The sequence below is a fragment of the Lissotriton vulgaris genome, chromosome 6, assembly GCF_964263255.1.
Source record: "Lissotriton vulgaris chromosome 6, aLisVul1.2, whole genome shotgun sequence".
NCBI lineage: Eukaryota > Metazoa > Chordata > Amphibia > Caudata > Salamandridae > Lissotriton > Lissotriton vulgaris.
The window spans coordinates 965,682,848-965,706,933 of NC_141694.1; the positions used below are offsets into that span (position 1 = coordinate 965,682,848).

The 24,086-nt window shown below is 45.1% G+C and overlaps 1 protein-coding gene across 1 annotated transcript in view; it reads right to left on the bottom strand.

Annotated features, from left to right (window-relative positions):
- The window catches only part of LOC147708257 (enoyl-[acyl-carrier-protein] reductase, mitochondrial-like), a 544,978-nt gene extending 528,635 nt beyond the window's left edge, over window positions 1-16,343 (bottom strand). Inside the window, exon 1 of the mRNA XM_086925328.1 lies at window positions 16,061-16,343. Coding sequence (XP_086781454.1) covers window positions 16,061-16,221 — 161 coding nt within the window. The 5' untranslated portion in view covers window positions 16,222-16,343. The remainder of the gene's footprint in view (window positions 1-16,060) is intronic.
- Between the last annotated feature and the right edge of the window lie 7,743 nt (window positions 16,344-24,086).

Consider the following 24,086-nt stretch of genomic DNA (forward strand, 5'->3'; position numbering starts at 1 on the left):
AGACCACATCACCCAGCACCTACAAGACCTCCACTGGCTCCCCTTTTGACAAAAGAGACTGACTTTCATGCTGCACACTCACACCTACAAATCCCTCCACAACATCAGACCCAAATGCCTCAAAGAAAGAATCTCCTTCTACTCCCCCATGAGAAACCTCTGCTCTGCCGACCTTGCCCTGGCTGAAATCCTTCGCATTTGCAGAGCCAGAACGGGAGGAAGAGCCTTCCACTACATCATGGCCAAGACCTTGGAACAAACTCCCCTCAGCATAAGGCAAACCCCCACACTGGAAGCATTCAGGAAGAGCCTCAAGACCTGGCTCTTTGTCTGAATCGGAACTGCCCAAACTTCCTCCATCCCCGGTGCCTTGAGACCCTCACAGGTGAGTGGTGCGCTTTTAAATTACTGATTGATTGATTGGTTGTACTAGAATTGTAGACCTAGCCATTTTTGGGTCACACCTACAGCTAATAGGAACCTGCTCAGTCAACAAATGCGTAACAGCTTGGGTCAGATCTCACAATGTGAAAGGCTGGTAAATAACGCTGGAACTCCAAATTTTTACAATAATGTTTTAACCAATGTACTCTATGATGAGAGTACAATGGACAACAACATAGAATATGGTTGATATTTTCTACAGAATCAGGGCAAAGAGGGCACTTATTCCTGCCATCAATAGTGGTGCTCACCTTGCTTTATTTACAAGTGTAACTATTAAGTGTTAAAATACCATAACAAAATTTAATAAAAAAGGGTTTTGGCCCATTAGATTCAAAATATGGAGTTGGTTTTATAGATACAAACTTGCAAGTAAGGCTGACACTGCCGGCTATAAGCCGACGGTTAAAGTTCAAATACCACCAAATGGATTTCTTTAGAAGAGCCTCTGAAGCAGAATTAATGGTTAAGGGTTTAGACCGAACACAGTTCACCCAGCCCAAATTTAAAGAGCCAAAATTTAATGTGCGCCAACGAAGGGGTGGACGCATTCTTATCCAAATAAAGGTGATCTGAAGGCCTTCACAGTACAAGCACAGTTCGGAAGTGGACCGGATTTTAACCCAGCAGACCAATAGTCTTAAAATGGCTCGGTCACCAATCCTGTTAAAAGCTAGGTCATAATATATGGGGACTAGTGGTGTAGCTCGCGGCATAGAAAGTATTGATCTGGTGAAGTGGTTTTAGCTAACCTATTACTGATCAAGAGGAGTCATTCCCCAAACCTCTGCCCCATAAAGGGATGTAGACTGGACTGCAACCTTTAAATATTTCTACTGCAGGAGAAACTGCCCTCTGTTTGGAAGCCTTATGCATTTTTCTGATTGTAGCTGATTTGTGCTCTATAGGTGCATTACTTTTCTATGTATAAGGATTTCACAAGAGGGAACTACTGATTATTATGCCCAAATAGTCAAAGGATTTAGCTTCTTCAAATACTAAGCCCCCTAGTTTCAGGTCACTCCTAAATGATCTAGGTGGTCTGATAATCATTCACTTTGTTTTGACAACCTCAATCTCAAGCCCTCAAGGTTGCAGAATTCTTGGGATTTGTTTAACAGCTTCTGAATGAGCAACGTATCATCTGTAAACAGTAAACTGGGTATGGGGTGCCACATAGTTTGGGGACTTCATGGGTACACTCCAGGAGATAGCCAAACGGAAGGTTAATAAACAATGAAAAGAGGGTAGGTGAAAGAGCGCATCCCTGCCACTCCCCACGTGTGACTTTTATCCTCTCAGTAAGTTCCCATCTGGCCTCCACCGAACTTGAACAAAATCTTCTTCATGCAGCCGCATTAGGATCTCCAACAAGTGTAACGGAGCCCCCATAGAACTGAGGCCGTCCCAAAGATTAGATCTTGGGACCAGATCAAAAACAGCTATGTATAAATGATGCTTCAGGATCCTGATGTACTTCCAGAGGTTCATAGAAAATCTAAAAACCTGATCCACTGTTCTGAAACTAGATTTAAACCCAGCATTGAAGGGGGAAAGAATGTCATTATCAGTGAACCACCCCTGAAGTTTGTCGAGAAACTGAGAACAAAACACCTTTTGTAGTATATCAATGAGGCTAATTGGCCGTAATTACTGGGTCTGATCTAACACCCATTTTTATAAATGGGTATGATCACGGCTCCACTCCAACTATCAAGTAGGGAAGCTACTGCCATTATAGCATTTGACAAGATGTTGATGTAAGGGGCCCTATCATCAACCTCAGAACTATACAAATCGCCTCGTATGCAATCCAGTCCGGGAGCTTTCCCAGGCTTTAAGGACTGGTTTACTACCCTGGTATCTTCTAGTGAAAAGGTATCACCCATCTGGTTCAGTAAGTCACCATTTCTCCTAAAACCGGGGTTGTTAGCGTGGTCAGATTGATCTTGCTGTAATGAATGGCGATTCAATGTATTACCAATATTTCTTGGGCCATGGTTAATATAGCAAATGGGCTGATCTTGATAAGGAGTGGAGTAAAGATTTGCAAAATGTTTTACCCAGACCTATTGTCGTATATGATGAATATTTGGAGTACTGGCTTTTAGGCTACCATGGGCATTATTATGCCAGAAAGTTGAAACATTATTTCTTTGGAAGCCTCCAACAGGTCTTGCTAATTCTGTTCATCCCATTCCTTTTTGCTCGCCTCTAATACCTTTTTATAGAGAGCTCTAACTTCACAAATACTTTGGGAATTTAGGGTTTTGTGGCTAATATCAGGCTGTTTTTGCCCTCCTATAGTCCTTTGTAAACCATGGGGCTGTACTATCATCGGCTAGTTTCAAACGATCAGAACGTGCCTCAACCTGGTATAGTTAACTTAGGGCACTAAAAAGGTGGTTATGAATTTTAGAAATGGGTCGAAGCACTCATAAATTATGCCAAGAAACCTAGGGCAAGAGATACATTTAGACCACTTAAGAATCCTTTTGGAGAAGTGTGGCTCAATGGTTAGAGCGGTAGACCCTGATGCAGAGGTCTGGCCCGGGACCAGGGTTCAATTCCCGCCTCGGCGGGTCTTGGGCTCAATTTCCTCGGACCTGATCATTCTCGCCTCGTGCCTATTCTAATCATGGGTCCCACTCTGCAACTCTGGGCAATAGCTTGCTTAATCTCCACAACGGCCCCAACAGTGCTGGGATGCCTGGCGTCACCTTGGGGGTGCCCAGGAGTGGACATTTCACAGGGAAAAGCCAGGAGGGGTTCCACAGCGGTATGCGTACAGTGCCAGGAAACCCCGGTTGGGCTATAAGTGCGCTTTACAAGTACAAATTCATTTCATTTCATTTAATTTCAAAAATCCTTCAGAAACCTTACCTCCGATGGGGCAGCCAACAGCTCTGCTTTCAGAGTCAAGATTAATGGGTTAGGGTCACTCTTGGCTCTGTCTACAACACCGAAGTCCACCAGCCATACCCAGAAATCGGGGGAAAGGAGTATGTAGTCTATTCTACATGTGACAGCCCCTTGATAGAAGGTGCTGTTGCGTGCCTGAACCCTATGAGGGATCGTGGAGAGAGTAATTTGGGAAGCAAAGCCAGAGCAAGATTTTAAGGGGGGGGGGGCATTGAGTTTGAGGATGGCCATAGATACATCTTCCGTTTCAGTCCCCCAAGATATATAAACCAATGGCTGATAGGTAGTGTTAGATGGTGATCGAGGGTGCGTATAGTAACAGAGACACTAGAATTGGGCAAACTGCGAACGTAGATGTTATAAATGTTAATAGTAAGATCCTTGCTGGCCCTTGCAGTTGGTCCTAGTATCTCAGGTGACTCAATTATCAGTTGCTTAATGTCCCCTCCAAGAGATACTTTTATGGATATCAGGAGCCCCCAGCAGGGCAACCATACAGGAAGGGGAGTGCATCCACAGCGTATGTTACAAACACTGATCTATACAGGGATTCTAAAGCCCATGTCTCTTGCAACAAGCATAAATGAAAGGTGTTGATGTAAACTCCCCATAATGGGTCAGCCAGCCTACTATGTATGCCTGCAACGTTCCATGAAATGACCTGCAGCTGCCCCTCGAGGTTACAACAATCCTGTGGAATGACTCCAGTTGGGACACCTCCTCTCTGGATCCAAACTGCCAGCTCTATTACTGGCAATACAATCCCTCAGCCTCTACTAATGTAGATTCAGAGGTGAAGGACTTGCTAATATTATCAGAAGGGAGTCAATCAACCCTAGTTAGGGACCTCTTTCTCCTGTAATCGCCCCCTCCCCCACTACGTCGGTAGGGCATCTGCAGTCAGGGTCTTTAGAAAAGGCAAGCTGTATCACTTTTCCAAAAGTACAGATGTCACAGGCATCAATTGCCAAAAGCCTGTCAATTATTTCTCTAGAAGCTACCTCAATCCCATTTTTATATCCTGTAGCTGGGGATCAGATGATTTCCGTCGTACATTCAGGATTTCTGACATAATGATTGACTTGCATTTATAATTCCTCCTTAGCCAGTGTAAACTTTATTAGATTATGATCCTCTACTCTCGTGTGACAACCTGTTTAGAGCCCAAGCCACACTGATCAGCCTGATGTATCTTAGATTTGAAAGGCTGAGCAACTTGCCTAGACCTCCCTGTTTCAGATTGATCACCTTGAGTGTTCAGAGTTGGGACTACTGTGTTTTTATGAGTTGGTAAGGACGATTGACAATGGGGTGTTGATACAGGCAGGCCAGAAACACTTGCCTGGGCACTAATGATCTGAGGGATCATATCAACAGCAGTATTCAGGTTACTGTCTAAAGACTTTACCAACTCCCTAAAACTTACTACTTCATTAGGCAGTATGTGCACTATTTCATACAAGTTAGTTGTAGAGTTGGGTGACCTAGTAATGATAGTAGCCTCTTCCCTCCTGCATTCAATCTCTGGCAGGCCTTCAGGAATGTTCTCTATCAAGGGCGAAAATCCTAGGAACAGATAACCACAGGTTCAAGGGGTGAAGGTAAACGTACTGGCCAAATGTTGGTAGTATCTTCTACTGCTGCTGGTATTTGGGCATGTACTGGACCGGGAGATGACCTACGAATGCTAGGCCTTACTTTGTCATGTCTTTGTGAAAGGAAATTTTGCAGTATTGGTTGTGTGAATTTCTGACCCTGCTTAGGGCCACTAGTCCGTGGGGGGAAAGACGGGTTCAGGATTGTCTCAACCTCTTCCATTAAATCATTTATTTGATTAAATGTGGTTGATCTTTGGATGCTTCTTTGTCTTTCCTAGCACATTTGGTGGGTTCACGAGGGATAGTAGTGACATCAACAGCTTTTCATTTCCTCATAATTAATTATGGATAAATAAGGAGGAACAATGGATTAATTGCAACCCTTCCTTCACCTATTCATAACCCAAGATGAATAAACTATACCTATAGAACCCTTCTCCTTCTAGGGGACGGTTTCCTCTCCATCTAGCAAAGACTCAGTAAAAATTTGAATGTCCTGATTAATAAAGAGTAGTCAACAGTATCATGCCACTTCTTCTACAATTTTGAGCAACCAATCATGCCCTTAATATATTATCTCAGCTGACAGAAGAATACCAGGCTCTGCCTCAACCCGTGCAGGCCTTAAAGTACAACAAAGCTGGCTCCTGTTACTGTAAGGTGATACTAGCACTATGTAGTTTTCAAAACGACCTCACAATCTCTAGATGCCCAAACTAAGAATAGGTTAAACATTACTTTGAACAAAAAGTCCTTCACGATCTAAAGTCTCATTGGTTAAAACAAAACAGAAAAGGGCACCTGCAGCCAACCACAAACTTCTTTCCTCAGGAATGTTACAGGACTTGCAGGTTCACCTGCTTAGTGCTTAAATCCAGAAGCCTGCCAAACAAATAACCCTTCAAAACAGGGGTTTACTACACAAACTTGAAATACAAAGAAATCGCAGACTGAAGATTAGTTGGGTGGTCCAGCCCAGCCTCCCAGGGGCTCAGACGGGAGTGAACAGGCCTGCCCTTGGCTCGGCTTTGCCTAGGCGTGTCTCGCGCCACGTGCAGATGTAAGGCGCTTTATAGCTCTAGGCGGTGTTACGGGAAGCCGTCCCTCCCTCCCCTGGTGAATGGTAGTCAGGCCTGGACTGGTCATTCCAGGCACCGGGCAATCCCCCAGTAGGCTGGATGGGGTGGGGGCCGGTTTTGTGACAGGGTGCCGGTTCTGTTGTTGGGACCGATTTGGACCGACTGTGACTCCGTGAGTTTGCAGGGGAGTCGCAGCTGGGCCGAGCCAGAATCAAAAGCAAAAGGGCTGGTGCCTAAGGAAGAGGCAAGGAGGGCCTAGGCCCCAGCCCGGTTCAGCAGAGCAGGGACTTTTGTTTGTTGTGAGTCACTTGTAGCAGGGAGCGAGGTGGTGGCTGGGCTAGCCTACTTCTCACCCTCTCTTTCCTCCTTTCGTTCATTTGTTTTACTGTGAAATGGATCCAAAAACGAAAAAGACTTTTGCTGCAAATGTTGTCTTTTTCTGACTTTATTCTATTCCAAAGTACAGCCTCAGGAGTGAGAGAAATAAACGGTTCAACTATCAAAAATAAATAACTAAATAAGTTAGTATTCACAAAGCGGCCAGATTGATTTTATTCAAACCCAAACACATTAGCGCCACTATACAGAGTTTGTCAGTGAAGTTCTACTTTGGTTTTATCTTTTCTTTGAACAGCATTGTTTTCCTTGAATGATGAAGTGCAAAACTCCTTGAGATACTGCAATGCCGAATTGATGGGTTGATTGGAAAAAAATGCGTACCACGGCTCAGTGGTCATGGATGTGTTCTTTTTAAACCATACAGCTTGCGGTTTGTAAGGCTATAAGCAGTGGACATTGAAGCAGGTCCCTTCTGGGCTCTGTAGTCATATCCTTAACTTTTCAGGCACAAGCACACACTGATTTCTGAATAGTGAGTGTAAATGCTTTCAGTTATCTATGTTGTTGCTGCTTGCATTTTACATGCTTCACTTAATCTTTCATTCCCTATGGATGTTTGCTTTTTTCCGGATGTTGTTACGTTTTTTAGGCAGCATATATTGCTCTTGTCTAGGTCGTAATTTTAACTGAGTCACATCCAGGTATTTACAGCAGGGCACAATTAGGTTGTAGCTGAAGGCAGTGCGAGTTTCTTTCAGTGGGGCAATATGGTGTTCAGTGGAGGAGAGGATGTGGCACTATGGTCAGAGCTTGTGGATTTGGAACTGAGGAACCAGGTTCAGCCTTCATGACTCGTCCCCCAGACCACTCTCCTGAGGGAGTACATTCCCATGCTACGCCTAAGAAGGCCTTGCAAGGCCATAGAAGCCCCGGTGTCTTAGCACCAGCAGGTTTACCCTAGTGGGGGCAAGTGTGGATTAACCTTGGAGGCCTGTCCACCACAATCCATACTGAAGTTTTTTTGCTTTTTTTATTGATCATTTTCAACAAGTAAGAACAAACATCACAAAGATGTACAGTACATGGCATATGGGTCGGTATCTATACATTACACAAAGATGAAACATCCATTGGAGGCAAGTCAGGGCTACACAAACAATCATATAACAAGTATTTCATTACAAAAATAAGGAAATGGATAGAGGCAAGGGGGAACAGCGCAACACAATCAAGTAGTAAGCATAACCATCCCATTATCAGAGTTATCATGAGTTTAGATAGCGGAAACAGATAACAAGTAGGTTGTGAGGGGTGACCAAATTACTGTGGCCTCGAAGGTGCGGACAGCTCTTCAGCATAACAAACTAGCTGGCCCCGACAGTAGGTTAAATCCTGCAACCACAGTTTGGATCCATACTGAAGTTCACCTCTAGTCTTGCTGGCAGGCTTATGAAGCAGCACACCCTAGAGGAACAGTGACTCTGTCACTGAGGTCACAGGACCCTTCAGAAGTGGAAGTTTTGATTCATGGAATGGTTGCGCAGAAAGTTAATGTGTCTGCTGCAAAGAACATGTACTATGCAGATCACAAAGTGCAAATGATGTAAATAGGTCAGTGGGTTACTGATTTTGAAAGACATCTCTGGTTGCTTGATGTTTTGAAGTTAAAATCATAACATAGAACAGTGAGCTTTTGTCATCTAAGAGCTGCAAGCAAACTGCTAGGTACAAATTAGAACATTATCTTTTCCCCCCAGTCTTTGATTATCCTAATGTTGCAAAAAATGTTCATTTGGATAGAAATAAATCCTGGTTATTAACACCTTGGCTGCTATGGCTTTTCCCCTCCGGTGCTGAAGGGTCCAGATCTGCATTGTTCATGACGAGCTCAGCTCGTCATAAGCACACGACCAGTGTACTGCATGATGAGCTGAGCTCGTCATGAGCAGCGAAGGGGTTAAAGAGAACACCCTACCATGGTGTTACGTTTTAAATTCTGAGTTTGTGTTTGTCCAGACCAATCACTATTAAACTGTACGGCCCACTAGTATGGTTGGCATGTTTCGTTTCAAAAACTTTTATTTTGGTCGCTAGGACCATAAGAAGTAAACATAGAAATAAAATAACATACATTATTAATCAATGCATACATGTTTAAAAGACACTCCATAGGTAAACAATTCCATTTTAAATCAAATTCAAAGATTTTGCCAGACAGCTAGGGAGGAAGGAAGGGGGCAATGAGTTAGAGCAGCGGGAGGGGATTATATCAATTAATGTGGCACAATCGGCATGTAACTAAAAAGGTAGCAACCATATTCCGATAAATAATTTAAAAAAAGAAAATTGCACTATTAACATTAAAATCCAATTCATAGAAAATGCACCTATGTACATCTATACTACTATTATAAAGAGAGAACAGAAACCTTTTGGCAAGGTAAACTCAGGAACCACAGCGCCAAGACACACACCCAATACATTGTTGTAATCCTCAGGGTGTGTAGATGGACATAGGCTGCATAAAATAAAAAAAACGTAAATTAAAAAACTTAAACTTTAAAAACAAAGTAGTCCCCTAAAAGTAGCGCCGGCCGCGACGTAGCGCTGGCCGCGACCTAGCGATGTCCGCAACGTGCGTGTTAACGACAGGCGGGGAGGAGCGTTGACGAGCAGTGAGGAGTGGCGGTGAAGTCCGGAGCGCGGGGAAGAGCGGCGGCTCAGGTAAGGCAAAGGCCAGGCGGGAGGCGGGAGGCGGTCTGGGCAATGTCGGGGCGGGCGGGGTAAGGCAAAGGCAAAGGCGAGGCGGGAGGCGGGCAGGAGGCAGGAGGTGGTCTGGGCAATGTCGGGACGGGCGGGGCCCGGGGCGGGAATGCACCCAAGCAAGAAATGTTGCCCCCAGCCCCCTTGTGCCCCAGGCAACGCTGCCGCAATCCGTAAATGCTGCCCCCAGACCCCTTCTGCCCCTGGCAACGCAGGGGCGGGCTGCTATTCAGTATAAAAGACATGTAGAAAGATTTCCATATATGTCTCTCTCATCTTTGTGGCAGCAGTGTAGTAAGATGTTATGACATTTCTTTACACCTTTTAGAATATTTTCGTCAAAATATCGTAGTTGCTTTACTGCACACATTGTCAGCAGTTTTGATTTATCCATACTAATATAATAAAGAGAGAGCCCAAACCTTTGAGGCGGGTAATCTCAGGAACCATGGCACCAATCACAACACCCAATACAGCGTTGGAAAGGGCAGTTGCAGCAGAAGGACATAGGTTATGCAGACGCCCACCATATACATTTAAAAGGTAAAAGAACCGTGCCAGCAAAGTAGTCCCTCATCGGCGTGTCTGCGTTGGGCCGCTTTTCTGAATCGTTTTGTCCTTAAGCGTGGAAGGGTATACTCAGATGTGAGTCACTTGCTCATTGCACCATCAGGATTCAAGCAAGCCGGGCCGAAGACGGCTGTAATGCCAGAAACCGGTCCCCGGAAGCTTGTTTCCTTTCCAGTAAAAGAATTGGCTTGGTAGTTTGGTCTGCCCTGTTCCCATGATGCACTGGGCCAGGGACAGACTAATTTACATGTAGCCAGGTTCTGAGCTGGGATGGTGCAGTGAGCTAAAAAACGGTGATGGATCAAGCCCTGATCTTTTTACTGGGTAGGAGTGTTCTGCTTAATTCATATACTCTGTCCATCACCAACCCCTTTTCTGAATTGCGTTAGGCTGTGGGCGTGTGCTGGGGGTGTGACAAACGCTGGGGGCGTGTGGTAAATTCCGCCCTTCATGCCATGTCTTATATCGTGTTCTAATCCCACCTTGCTCCCTTTAAATACCCCTGCACCCCATTTTCATAACCCACCCTTACGCCTTAAAATACCCCAACACCCTTAAACACTAACCCATCTTAACCCTATAAATATACCCTGTACCCCAAAACCCAAACCTATCCCTAAACCCTAAAAATACCCCTGTACCCCAAAACCCAAACCTAGCCCTGAACCCTATAAATACTCCTGTACCTCAAACCCCAAACCTATCCCTGAACCCTAAAAATACCCCTGTACCCCAAAAACCCAAACCTAGCCCTGAACCCTAAAAATAACACTGTACCCCAAAACCCAAACCTACCCCTGAACCCTAATATACCCCTGTACCCCAAAACCCAAACCTAGCCCTGAACCCTTAAATTACCCCTGTACCCCAAAACCTACCCCTGAACCCTAAAAATACCCCTGTACCCCAAAGCCCAAACCTAGCTCTGAACCCTAAAAATAACCTGTACCCCAAAACCCAAACCTACCCCTGAACCCTAAAATACCCCTGTACCCATAACCCTAACCTAGCCCTTGAACCCTAAAAATACCCCTGTACCCCAATACCCAAACCTAGCTCTGAACCCTTAAAATACCCCTGTTCCCCAAAACCCAAACCTACCCCTGAACCATAAAAATAACTAGCCCTGGGCGTAGTGGGCGTAGTGGGGCTTCGCGGAGCTACGTGAAGTGGGCGAGAAACTACGCCCACCTCCGCACTCCGCGTAGCCCCACTATGCACCGCCGGCCTCCCTCCCTCCCGCCCTCCCTAAATACTTTAATTTAAATGTTAGAAAGAATTAAAAGGCACTTACCTTGCCCGCCGCTGCCCGCCGCATCTCCGGGGCTCCCTCTCTTCATCGCCGCCGTCTTGGGTACTAATGCGCATGCGCGGGCGGCCGCGCATGCGCATTTCTCGTGAGAAATGCGCATGGCAGACCGCCCGCGCATGCGCATTAGTACCCAAGACGGCAGCGATGAAGAGAGCGAGCCCCGGGGACGCGGCGGGCAGCGGCGGGCAAGGTAAGTGCCTTTTAATTCTTTCTGACATTTAAATTAAAGTATTTAGGGAGGGCGGGAGGGAGGCGGGTGGCGGCCAGCTACGCACCGTCTGCGGAGCGTGCGTAGTGCCGAATTCTACGCCTGCTACGCAAAATGCGTAGAAGCCGGCACTACGCACACTCCGTGCACGGAGCGTAGCTGCCCGCCCACCCTTAAAAATAACCCTATACCCCAAAACCCAAACCTAGCCCTGAACCCTAAAAATACCTCTGTACCCCAAAACCCATACATATCCCTAAACCCTAAAACTACCCCTGTACCCCATAACCCAAAACTATATCTGAACCCTTAAAATACCCAAACACCCCAAAACATATACCTCAGTACCCCAAAACATATACCCCTATACCCATACTTACCATAGACAAACATTTAAAAAAACATGCTTTTACCATTCATGCATTTACATCGAATTTTGTTGTAAATGTATGCGTGGTAAAAGCATATAAAATGTAATGCCATGCGTTATAATGGCATTGCGGAGTCATGGTACTTTCGTAATGAAAGTACCATGGAGTGATGGTATGCGGAAAGAAAGTTGCAGAATAATGGGTGTTTATCCTCCCCCGGTAAGTACATTGGTGGCACGGCGGCCCACATCTCCAGCAACATACTCATATTTTTTCACCACCCATTTGAAAAATGCACAGGTCTCTCTCATTGATGACCAGCACCGACATACACTTTTAGACACACCTCCCTCCACAAGTTCTAGAATAGCGAACTTTAGAGCTGGGGAGCTTCGTTCGAATCTTGGCATCAGCTCAACATCCTGTGATTCCAGGCAAATTGCTTTGTCTCCCCGTGCCTACCACAAATGAATGTGTTCTTCTGTAATGTAAATTGTGCTCATGCCATGTTGTCGAGTTTGCGCTATATAATATTGCAAGGAAAAATAAAGTAGGGAAACTCGAGTTCACACACTACTGAACGCGCACTCTTAAGTGCATCAGCAGTGCACTGTGAATCGGAGCGTTTCACAGGCCTGTCACAGATAAGAAATGCTATCTAAACAAAATCCTACAAAACAATATACTACTGGCCGTCAGCAATTCATACCCGGACAACGTCGGGACGGGCTGCTAGTAATAGTATAAAACTAAAACCATTATCTTGACCGAAGCTATGGGGGTCAGATATACAAATATACTGCTGATACACATTTTATCATTTTTAACCCTTTTGTATAAAAGCCCATCTCCTTTGCCACATTGTATTTAAATATCGTGAGACAGCAAACACAATAGGTTTAGATGTATCATATTTTAAGACCCGAAGAGCCTCGCTACAATGCTCAAAACCCAGATTCCGGCAAAGCTGTATAAGCCAGTAGCGCTTCGCTTTTTGGTAACCAGGGCAAAAGAATAGAACATGCGTTTCTGTTTCCTCTTGTGTAATGCATACAGGGCAACCCTCCTTTTTCTGCCCAGCCCATTTATTAGTAAACGCACGTACAGGTAGAGTACTATATCTGAACTGAAGATACAGTTTTTTTACAAACTGAGGAAGGATATCATCCAGGAAAATTTCTAACTTGTAATTATCCTTCACTACAAGAAACTGTTGTGAGGGAACCCAGTTTGGAATTTGTATGCATGGCTTCGAGCTTTAGGGGGCGATAGGTCTTAGGTAATAAGGCTTGAGGAACTAAAGAGCTAGTAATGTCTGAAGTGCTCCACAGGGAGAGTTGACCAAGCTTTTCGCACTCATGCTTCCCATGGGCAACCCAGGGAACCCTTTTCAACAAACCCGGGTAGGATAAAAGCTCAATTGTTTCTGCCTGATATGATGCTAATTCGGGAGTTGCCCAGAGTCTTCGCCAGAAGGTTAAAGGTTTTAGGGCAATCTCATCTTCAATCGGCAAAATACCCAGGTCTAGTCGTAGAGGAAATAACGGAGTACCCGCTGAAAGACCCGTTATTTGTCTTAAAAATCTGTTCTCGACTACAGCTAGTGTAGAAGACGAACTGTGCCCCCATAGTTCTGCCCCATAAAGGGTGGCTCCACGCGCTTGCGCCCTATACATTTCTAGCGCGGGAGCAATGGGTTTAAAAGATGATTCCCTGGCTAATTTGGCTATACTCCCGGCAATCTGGGATAGCTTGAGCTTAGCTTTGGCTATTTGGGGCACCCACTGCATATCTTCTGAAAGGGTGACGCCAAGATATTCAAAGACAGGCACCCTTTCAAAACAACAGCCGTTCAGTTGTGGATTGGGACGTGTTATCTTAGGGGGGTTGACAATCATGAATTTAGTTTTAGTAGTATTAATCACCAAACCCCTACTGTTACAAAATGAGGCGAAACTGTCCAGTAACCTCTGAATACCCATCGGTGTTTTTGATAGGGGGAGGGTATCATCAGCAAACATCAATGCTGTCACCTTGGTGTTTGCTAACTTTGGGGCATCGTTATTTACTACCTTAGCCAGAAGTGGAATCAATGCGTTGACATAGAGGCAAAACAGGATCAGTGCGAGCACACATCCCTGTCTTACACTTCTGCCAACTGAAAGCCTGCTGGTTAAATCTCCTCCCCTTCCACATCAAACTTTAGCATAGGTGTCATCATGCAACTTAATCAAGATATCAAATAGATAGGGAGGGATCCCATATCTCTTAAAACCCCCCACAATTTAGGTCTGGGGACGAGATCAAAAGCAGTTTTCAGGTCCACGAATATCAAGTAGAGGCTGCAACCGTCCATTGATACTGTCTTCCAAGTGATTAGTTGGAATCTAAACACTTGGTCGAGTGTGGAGGTGTTTTTCCTGAATCCTGCTTGATATGGGCTGATAATGTTGTTCTCTTCCAGCCAGCCCTGGATTCGGTCCAGTATTACCCGAGCAAACAGTTTTTGTGTGACATCGATCAAACTGATCGGTTTATAGTTTGCTGAGTATAACGGGGAACCCTTTTTAAAGATTGGGACAATTTCAGCCCCGGCCCAGGTGTCAGGAATGGGCATGCCATTCATGATGGCATTAAATAAGACTAATAAATAAGGGCCCCAAATTGACGGTTCATCCCGGAACATATCCCCAGAGTTTTTGTCTAAACCAGGTGCTTTTCCGGCTGGTAGTCTTTCTATTGCTAAGGTAACCTCTCGAAGCGTTATTCCTTCGTGAATAGCATTTATCTGACTAATCAATGGTGCTGGTTGGACATCTGCACATGCATTACCCAAGCAAAGCATACCTCTCGAATCTATTTGGGGGTCCTGTTCTGGATCGTTCGCAAACAGAGCTGAAAAGTGCTCAGTCCACACTTCAGCAGGCAGGTTAGGTTCACGGACTAGAGTACCCTCCTTATATCCCGTTCTTATTATTGACCAGAATGTTTTCATATCCCGGGTCAGTAGGGCATGTGACTTCTACACCTTTTAGTCCTTTGTTTTATGTAACATTTCCTATACAGTGATTTACACATGTATAATTGATTGTCTGTGTGATGTAAAGTGCTCTGAAACCTTACACTGGATTGAGTGGTGCTGTAAATCAAATTAAATGCATCTGTTAAAGGTTGGAATTGAGGGACTCTGTGGCGGAGGTGGTCAATGTGGGGCACCAACAAAGACTGTTGTGCAGGGCACCACCAGCGCTAAAGCCGGCCCTGCCCTTGAGGCCAGTCTGCCTCACCCATTGGTATCGCTATTGGCCTTGTTTCAGCAGTAGTAGCTTGAACTCACCAGTGATTGACAATACAGGATTTGCAGACACACTAAACTGAGTTCACAAACTTCACATTCTCTCTGCTTCATGCACACGCACTTTTAAGATGTGCTGCCTGCTTTGGGGCCACTGGAATTATGCAGCAAAAGAAGACAAAATGACACCTCAGTGTTGACTAAATTATGCAGCAAAAAAAGGCTGCAACGTAATGCAGTATATTTTCTGACACTTTATTATTTTGACATTTTTACACATGCTAACAATCTCTGGAAATAATTTGAATTATTAGTACAGTGTAACATACAAATACAGCAGTGAGAAAGGTGATCAGTCAACCTTTGCAAAGGGCCGTCTACTTTGCAGCAGCACAAGTCACCGTTTTTAGTAACTTTTGATCCGTTTGAGCTAAAAAATATTTATTATTTAAAATTGTCAGATAATGTAGCAGATGTTGTATTATGAGGCAAATATGGCAGAGTCATAATTATATAGAAAACCTTTCAAACTAAGATATTTTTCCCATTCATGTTTGCACTGCTCTTGTGGAAAAAGGGAGAAGTGCTGATAACAGAATCTCCATGGATCACAGACAAATGGCTTGTGCTTCCACTTTTAAGCGTATTTGGGACAATATGTAATTGGAAATAGGTCTGTATACAAATCTATGCGCATGTGCACAGTGTGGATGATAGTAACATTGTAAGGGTTGAGTGGTGCACACCTCCCTTTATTCTTAGGGTGTAAACTGTGACGAGGCTCTTCCTACTGTCCCAAGTGGGTGTCGACAAATACCCACAATATTTTGGGACTCAGATAAATTACTGTATCTAAAATGACACAGAGTTGTTGAGACTGGTATTATGCAATTTAATTTTGCTGTGCTGGTATGCTGTGTAATGCTTCATTGGTTGTTTCTAAAAAGAAGACATGCATCATTCATCTAATTACTCTAGGAGCATGCCCATTGTAGAGATGACAGTTAATTCGAATTTTGCTATAATCACGGATGTAAATTTGATAAATAAGTGGCGACATAAAGGAAGAATCGAGTGAGCACTAATCTTAACCAAGTTTGGCAAAAATAGCCGAAGAGACTTAAAGAACACGCCCTGTCAAAAATAAACATTAACTTACCTCAAGACATCTCTGGGGTGTCCACGAGTCCGGTAGACGAGTGCGTCACAGCTACGCACCCCAGCTGAGCAGTGGGATCGGAGGACAGAATACAGTCTTCCCGCCATAGGAGAGCAAAAAATATCAACTTTTCGAAGGGACCGAAGCCACGGAAGTGCCATTATTTGTATTCACGGTTATCAAAGCGCCAATGTAAAAGTAAAAAACCCCCACGTCTCTTTTGTATTTGAAGGCTTGAAAAAAAAATGACAACAAATGTCTTGTTTAAGCCAATAGAAAGACACTAACGTATCGTCCACTATATTTAAAGGCTTGAAAAAATGAATGAAAAAAACCATATTTGCTTGTGTGAGCCAACGGAGCTCAAGAAGCAAAGGGGAAGCGCAAGGGACGGAAATAAACTGCAGGGAAATGGGTTGCTTCTGGTTCCTTTTCGGCTGCAAGAATCAACGTTGGGCAAGTTATATTTTGCCTGTCAATTAGAGTATAATCATGGTTAAATTTTGATTTCTGTTCATTTACTATTGCAACAAAGTAAGTAATGCACATGACGTACTAGCAAAAACAAAAAATATCTAAACCCAAAATAAGTATTGAAATGACATTACGGGAAATGTAAAATATTACTCATGAAATAACCACAGGCTAGCTAATAAAAAGGAATACAGGCAATGGCAACGGCAAAAGGTCTGATTTTGCCTGCCAGTATTTTGGCTTACTCGTTGCTGGTTTTTAGTTTTGTCATGGATTCTGTTAAACTTTATTCTTGTGAGAGCTGCCTGGTCGTGGCTATTAAAATGCTACAAGCAAAAAATGTTATTCTCAAAAGCAAATATTGCCACAACAGTCCCTGAAGGGAACTACTTTCACAGAATGTGTGCTCTCTGTGAAAGAGCGAAATACCGTTGCTAATAGCGAAGTTAACCATCGTCTGCAGTGGACTGACACATTTATCCTTGCTGCACTCTGTAGAGGTCAAAAATATAATGTGAATGACAGAATGACCAGTGGATGAAGAGGGCTGGATAAAAACAGTAGACCTAAAAAACAGAGGGGCATATTCTCAAGGACTTATCCCTGAGTTAGCTGCACTTTATCACAGCCAAAGTGGCAATAAATGTATCGCCCTATTCACAAGCTGGTTCTAACATCCAATAACACAAGTTTTCCTGCGATAGCAGTAGCAAAAAACATCACCACAGATGACACCGGCAACTAACCCTAATGATATGCAGAGTAGGCGTTCCCGCGCAAAAGCCCTCAACACCACTTCGCAACATTCTCAACGTCCAGCCAGATCGGCGATAAGGTCCCAAAACACCTGCTCTTACCTGGTGTAAAGTCAGATGACAACCTGCACCAGCGAAAGGAAGGCCAGCCCAGAGCCACACCTGAAGAACAGCAGATGCCATAGAGCTACTGATCATGCAGCTCGTACACTCAGCCCCACCACCCGCAGGACCCTCCCCCGGGGCCCTACCCCGGGAACCCCCATCCCCTCCACCCACTCCCGGACAAAGATATTTTACATCAACTTTACGAAATCATTAACAAAACAGTTCACATGATGTCGCACAATTACAACAATTAACACTCATGTGTGATCAGAAAAAGGAGAATCATTCATTCATCTTTGAATGTCCAAACAAATCATTTTATTCAAAATAAACTCAAAACAACTGTTTGGAAGAATCATGGCGGGTCTTCTCTGGACAATCTGTCACAGCCTGCAAGACAAAATTCATGATAAGAAGGTGTGTCATGCGCTCATCAAAGGACAGAGAGAGATAGAAAGAGAGGGAGAAAGAAAGGGAGAGACAGAGAGAGAAAGAGAAAGAAAAAGACAGGAAAAATAGAGAGAGAAAAAGAAAGAGAGAGAGAAAGGGAAAGAGAAAGAGAGAGAGAGAGTGAAAGGAAGATTGGGAGAGAGAGAGAAAGAGAGAGAGCGAGAGAGAGAGAAAAAGAGAGAGAAAGAGAGAGAGAGAAAGAGAGAGAGAAAGAGAGGGAGAGAGAAAGAGAAAGAGAGGAAAAAAGAGAGAGAGAGAGTGAAAGGAAGAGAGGGAGAGAGGAAGAGAGAGGGAGAAAGAGAGTGCAGACACTGCAGAATGAGGCCTCACTGCTCACCTGCTGCCACCGGTGCGTCTCCAACCACGTGCCAGTAAACACTGCAGTCCACCAGGTCCCTTATCTGAAACAGAGTCCAGATTTATGGATGACAGAGTTCATATAATTGCGCACGCCATCATTGCTTGCCCGCCCTTTGCACACCCCTGGCCCCTCCCGCCGCCCAGCGGTTATTGCCCGCCCCTGCGCACCCAGGCCTCACTGCTCACCTTCCACCACTAATGTGTCTCCAAGAGGGCCCACCATGTGCAGGGGCAAGCTCCAAGCCTGGGGCCGGGAACCATGGCAGCTTCCACATCATGAAGCCCGCAGAGCGGGCCACCAGGTCACACACGTAATTCTGGGTCTTAATTTTGCAAAGACAGAGATCATATCAGTGCACACAGCATTATTGCAGGCTGCCCACCCGCTCAGCTCTTTAGGTGCCACTAACTCTTTGAACCGTGAGGCAATGCCACGTGCGGTAGGCCAGCGCTGCCCGCTGGCTCAGGCCTACACTGCGGTCCAGCAGGGCTCACACAATTCCTTACCAGTCCGGACTGACAGGGCAGCGTATCATCGCACTCTGCATACCCGCTCAGCACTTAAGGTGCACCTACCTCAGAACACCGAAAGTCACCGTCCCGTGGCCGTAGGCCCGTGCCGGCCGCAGTGTATCCGAAGACACCAACTCTGTGCAGCGGAAGTCAAGGACCCTTTATGATTGAGTATCGTGGTGCGGATGCCATCATGTCACGTCCGGCACTGGGGAATGTGATGTGGTAGGGCCCTAGGCCCTCATACATAAATAATAACCACAGGGATACACGCAGACATACAGTGGAATGGTGCCAAGCACGTGCACCCGGACGTTTTTATTGGCAGGGTCACATGTCCTGTGACGCCTGTGCTGGATGGGTGTGAGTGTAAACTAGCCCTCAGGGAGTGGCCGTGGCATGCTGACAACTAGGCTGTGATCAGCAGATCACTACAGGGAAGACCTGGGACATGTAGCATGGGTCTCTGGGCTTGGGTCTGTCTTGGGCTTGACAAGGAAGTAACTAAGGTGTGTGTCTCTGTTGTAGTGTCGGTGCCACCCGGACCGCAATCGGTAATGTTGCACCCTGTGACTCAAGTCCCACAACATGAGCAACATGGACGTAAGGGGGCATCACTGACCCTACATTCATCTTTACTTCCACACTTGAATGATAATAGACATGACACATCTGTGTGAATATGAATGTTTAATGCACATTCAGTGGAGTGTTGTTGCTGGAGCAGTACAGGGCCATGCAAACCCCACTTTACTTTGTTGACCCGTGGAGGGCCTGACAGAGTCCTATAGGGAATGACAAGTTCATCGGAAGAGGAAGAGTTCAGTACACAGTCTGATTGCTGTGTCATTGGTAACCAAACAGAATATGGCAGTCCATGTCGAGGTCCAAGGTGAGTGTCGCAGAGTGTATCGGGGACAGTGGAAGGTGATGATGCAAAGGGCAGAACTGAGCAGAAACAGGCCATATGGCGGAGATGAATGCTACTGCTTCCTTCTCACTAGTAAGGCAGAGTCATCCACATCTTTGTCCTCTGCTGTTTCATGTGCCTCAGATGTGGGTGGTGGTGTTCTGTCTCCAGCACTGTGTGGCAGTGACACATTAGAGGCCAGAGGTGGATTGTCTGTTGCACTGTGTGGCACTTGCACTTTAGGGGGCAGAGATGTGGATGGAGTGGTAGCAACAGCATTCATCCGTGCAAGGCCTTGTGGCAACAATGCCATGAGGAGGGTCTGTACGGCAGGAAGAACACAGCTACCTCTCACTGGTGTGCATCCGTGGCAGCCGCTCTTTCTGCCTGCATCCACTCCATGATCCTCTGCATATGTCCCAACTCCCGGCTGACATTGCTGGAGCCACTCTGACTGGACAGTTGTTCTTGTCTACGAGTCAGGACTCCAGCGATGTCAGCCATGGTATACAACCTTTACAACAAAACTTTTACCACGCACTACCATTACAACGCAGTCATTACAACGCAAACCATTACAACGCATTGCGCTGGGGGGGGGCGCTCTAGGATAGGGAATAAGTTTAATTTACTATCCAACACCTTCCCTAGTGTCCACGGGGACTGGAGTTGGAATAGTAAATTAAACTATTCACTATCCAGCACCCCAAAGCGCTATGCGTTGTAAAGGCATGCGTTGTAAAAACCGCGTTGTAAAGGCATGCGTGGTAAAAGTATGCGTTGTAACATCATACATCCGTCAGCCATGGATCGTTGGAGAGCATGGAGTGGCCTGTGGGTGTACATTAGGGAATGTGAGTGGTCCCTGATGGGACTTAGACACCCACGTATGGTATCTAGTTTGGAAGCCATCGGTCGAACCCCACCCGCACCAGTTCAGGCATGTTCTTCTGGCACCCCAACACACGGCGTTGAAAGGCCATGTGCTGTTCGTGGGGGTCCTAGGAGTCAGCCTTGGTGGTAGGTGCTGCCTGCTGTGTGGTCTGTGCAGGGGTTGGGGTCTCCTCGTTGTAGCTAGGCTGCACTGCTCCTGGAGGTGGGTTGACGTGGCTGTCAATGAACTCTTGGAGGGCATCGGTATCGAAGGTGTGGAGGCCCTCTTCGTCATCAGTGAAGAGAGGTTTGGTCTACTCTGCAGGAGGTGTTGGTTTTCCATCTGCAATGTGAAGGGGAGATGCAGTTTAACATTGTGTTCACATGTAAGTTGACGCATTGTACATGTTTACCTACAAAATGCGATTCCTTAAATGCAATCGCAATTTGAGAATTCCCAAATTTTTGCGAATTCTCAAATTGCGAGGGCCTTCACCCTTCATGCATTCCAAAAGCAGATTTTGCAATCGCAAACGGCTGATTTTTGCGATTCGCACCATTTGCGATCACAAAATCCTTTGATGCATGTGCCTGATAGTTCTTAGACTTGGATGGCTTCTTCTTTACATCACAAGAGGGGCCATTGAATGCCCCCATCTCAACGGTAGAAAGCCTTCCACTCTAATCATAAAGGGTTCACCAGTCCAACATAACACTGGTACTTTTTCAACATCATACTCCATCTTTCCATTCTTACGACATATAATTCTGCTTTGGATTTGAATAGATTCAAATAAATGGACAATCATACAGAATATGTATCTTACTAGGTTAGTCTCATCCTCATTTCTCTTCACAGACACAGCCAAGTACATTAATGATTCACAGAATCAACCAACTGCTGGCAGCACATATTCTTTGAGGAGATGATTGATGACACCCAAACACAATTTTCCCTGCAAGGAACATGAAAGTCATGGCAGAGTACACATTCACAAATGATGCACACGTGAGAGAATCATTAGCTGGCTTAAACAATGCATCCAGGGGTATATTTATTATACTTTCACCTAGAGCGATCCTGCAAGCCACCTTGCTGTGCTGCGCTAAGGAAAAGGGCAGGAAAGCACTGTATTTAACAGTATATGTCACTTTCCTGTCTTTTCATAGCGCTTACACACTTTTGGCTGTCTAGTACCAATGCAGACACTCTCACGTCATGTTGTAAGGGTGCATGCGTTTTAAGCAGGATTGTTTTTGTATAAGAAGGAACACCTGTATTTTCTTCTTTCTACGATGCTGCAGAATGCAGCACACGTGGAAAGAGGTGACAACAAGGAGAAATAAAGATATTTCCCCTCATTACGCCTTACCTGGTGAGGCATAGCATTTTGACGCATTTCCAGGTCTACCAGTAATGGTAACTCTGCGAATATGCCAAAATCCATGAACGGATGTGTGGGAACACCCATGTTCCACTGTTATATTCCATATAGGTACACTATATGGCACAGATAACATTGGCGCCTTTTACCTACATTCTTCCCTACATTACATACATAACGGTCTTAGAGGCTGACCTTTTACCTAGATACAACACTGCATTCAGAACGCTGTTTTTTCCCTAGTTCGAATCTCATACATTATGCATGAGGCTTTTTGGAAGCACAGCAGAACTAACAGCAGGACTAACATCTCCTGTATAATATCTCTGGATAAAGTTCAGGCCTAATTAGTTACCCTCACACACCCTAGTGGTGTCATGCTTCATCATCGGGTCACCACGACTCCTAAAGGTCGAGGTGGGCTCAACCACAGTATTGGGTAGCTCTTTAGATAGATGAAGGGCGGGGGACTTTAAGATAAAATACCTGGAGCTGACCCCGGGTTTCCCTTTATTCTTGGGTCAGATCCGGTTGTTAAAAGAAAGATAAAGCAGGTCTTTTCTGGATTTTAATGGTCCTAAGACCCTAGTGCCCCCCTTAGCAAACATGGTCATGATTAGCGTGATCCCCATACCCTAAGTAGGAAAGTGCCTGACCCATACCACTACTTACATCTCTTTCCTTAGAGTATACACTATTTAGCAATACGCTATATCATAGTGTAATTGGAGTATCTTTTGTGTATATTTATTTCTAGGGAGGACATACTCCGGTTTTTCTTCCTCTCGGAACCCCGACCTCTGGCAGATGCCCCAGCAGGTTTTTTGTGATAATAAAGTTCAGGCCTGACATATTCCTTTAGGCCGACACAGTAACACAGCAAGGTAGGACCCCTGGGAAAACCTATGGGTATTTATACATCACATCTTGCTTAGAAGTATAGAGGAGACCGAGACTTCTCAACTGACACACTGACCAGAGACGCTGAGGTTCCTGCATGTAGACGCTCCAGCTTGCAGTGGTCTAACATCCCTCACGGGGTGTCACACTCGAGACCAGGACAGGATCCTATATTTTCTCATTCTCAGGTAATGGGGTTAACTAGATACTTGAGGTATTCTTGGCATAACACCTACACAGATGCTAGATACATATAGATACATATAGTTACATCTAGTTAGGGAGGCATCGTAGGAGTACACACTTTTTATCATGTGTTTTATATACTTGTATGTATACATGAGTATTGCAGGAAGGTAGAACTTTACCATCCCTTTACTTTTGTAGTACTTCTAATCATATATCTCTGCTACTGGCTAATGGTTGTTGCAGCTCATCTATTCTACACTAGAAGATCAACTGTTCAATACATTCTTATTGAAAACACTTAGCCTGTTTATTCTGTGTATCTCTCTGAGACCAACGATCCTGAGGGGTCAGGGTTGTCATGTACTGAGGTTGCCAGAATATATTCCCTCCTTGGTAAGAGGAGATTAGAGTGGCACTGTGAGCTAGCTGATACTGACAGGCTAAGATACCTAGTGGGGGTGCACGGAATCAGTCTGCCACCAGTCCCAAAGTTTATGTTATCCAAACGTGCAGCTCCTGTACAGGTCATATAGGAACTACACAGCACCACCCATGGAACACTTCCCCAGGGCAAAGTAACACAAAGCAGTTTGAGCTGACTTGCATTATTCTAGATTTATCAAGCCATGCAGGGCCAAGCAAGGTGGCCTCGCATGGCTTGATAAGTCTAACTTTAGTGTTGTGTCACCTTTGTGCCCCTTTGCATGCACAAGGGCAATGCAACACTATGATAACATTTGGTCCCAGTGTATAGATCACTGGTTCTTCTGCCCTGGATCCCAACAATTCGGGGGAGCCCTGGATTTCAGAATTGATTAAATTGGGGTCCACAGAGGACAACATGTTAAGAACCATGGGTCTAGATTAAGGGATCTATAGGTTCCTAATGTGCAACCCTAATTCAACAGATCTGGCACATGATGCAAATAATGACAATAAGCAGTCCACTCCTTATCCTGTACATCTATGGTGACCCTTGTGGAAACCACTACCCCTACGACTTAGGGTAATGACAGACAAAGACTACAACACAAACATTCAAGAAGTGTCAGAGACCAGAAAAGCACAGAATTAGTATGTGTGATGCTGTCACTCAAAGAGGCAAGGGA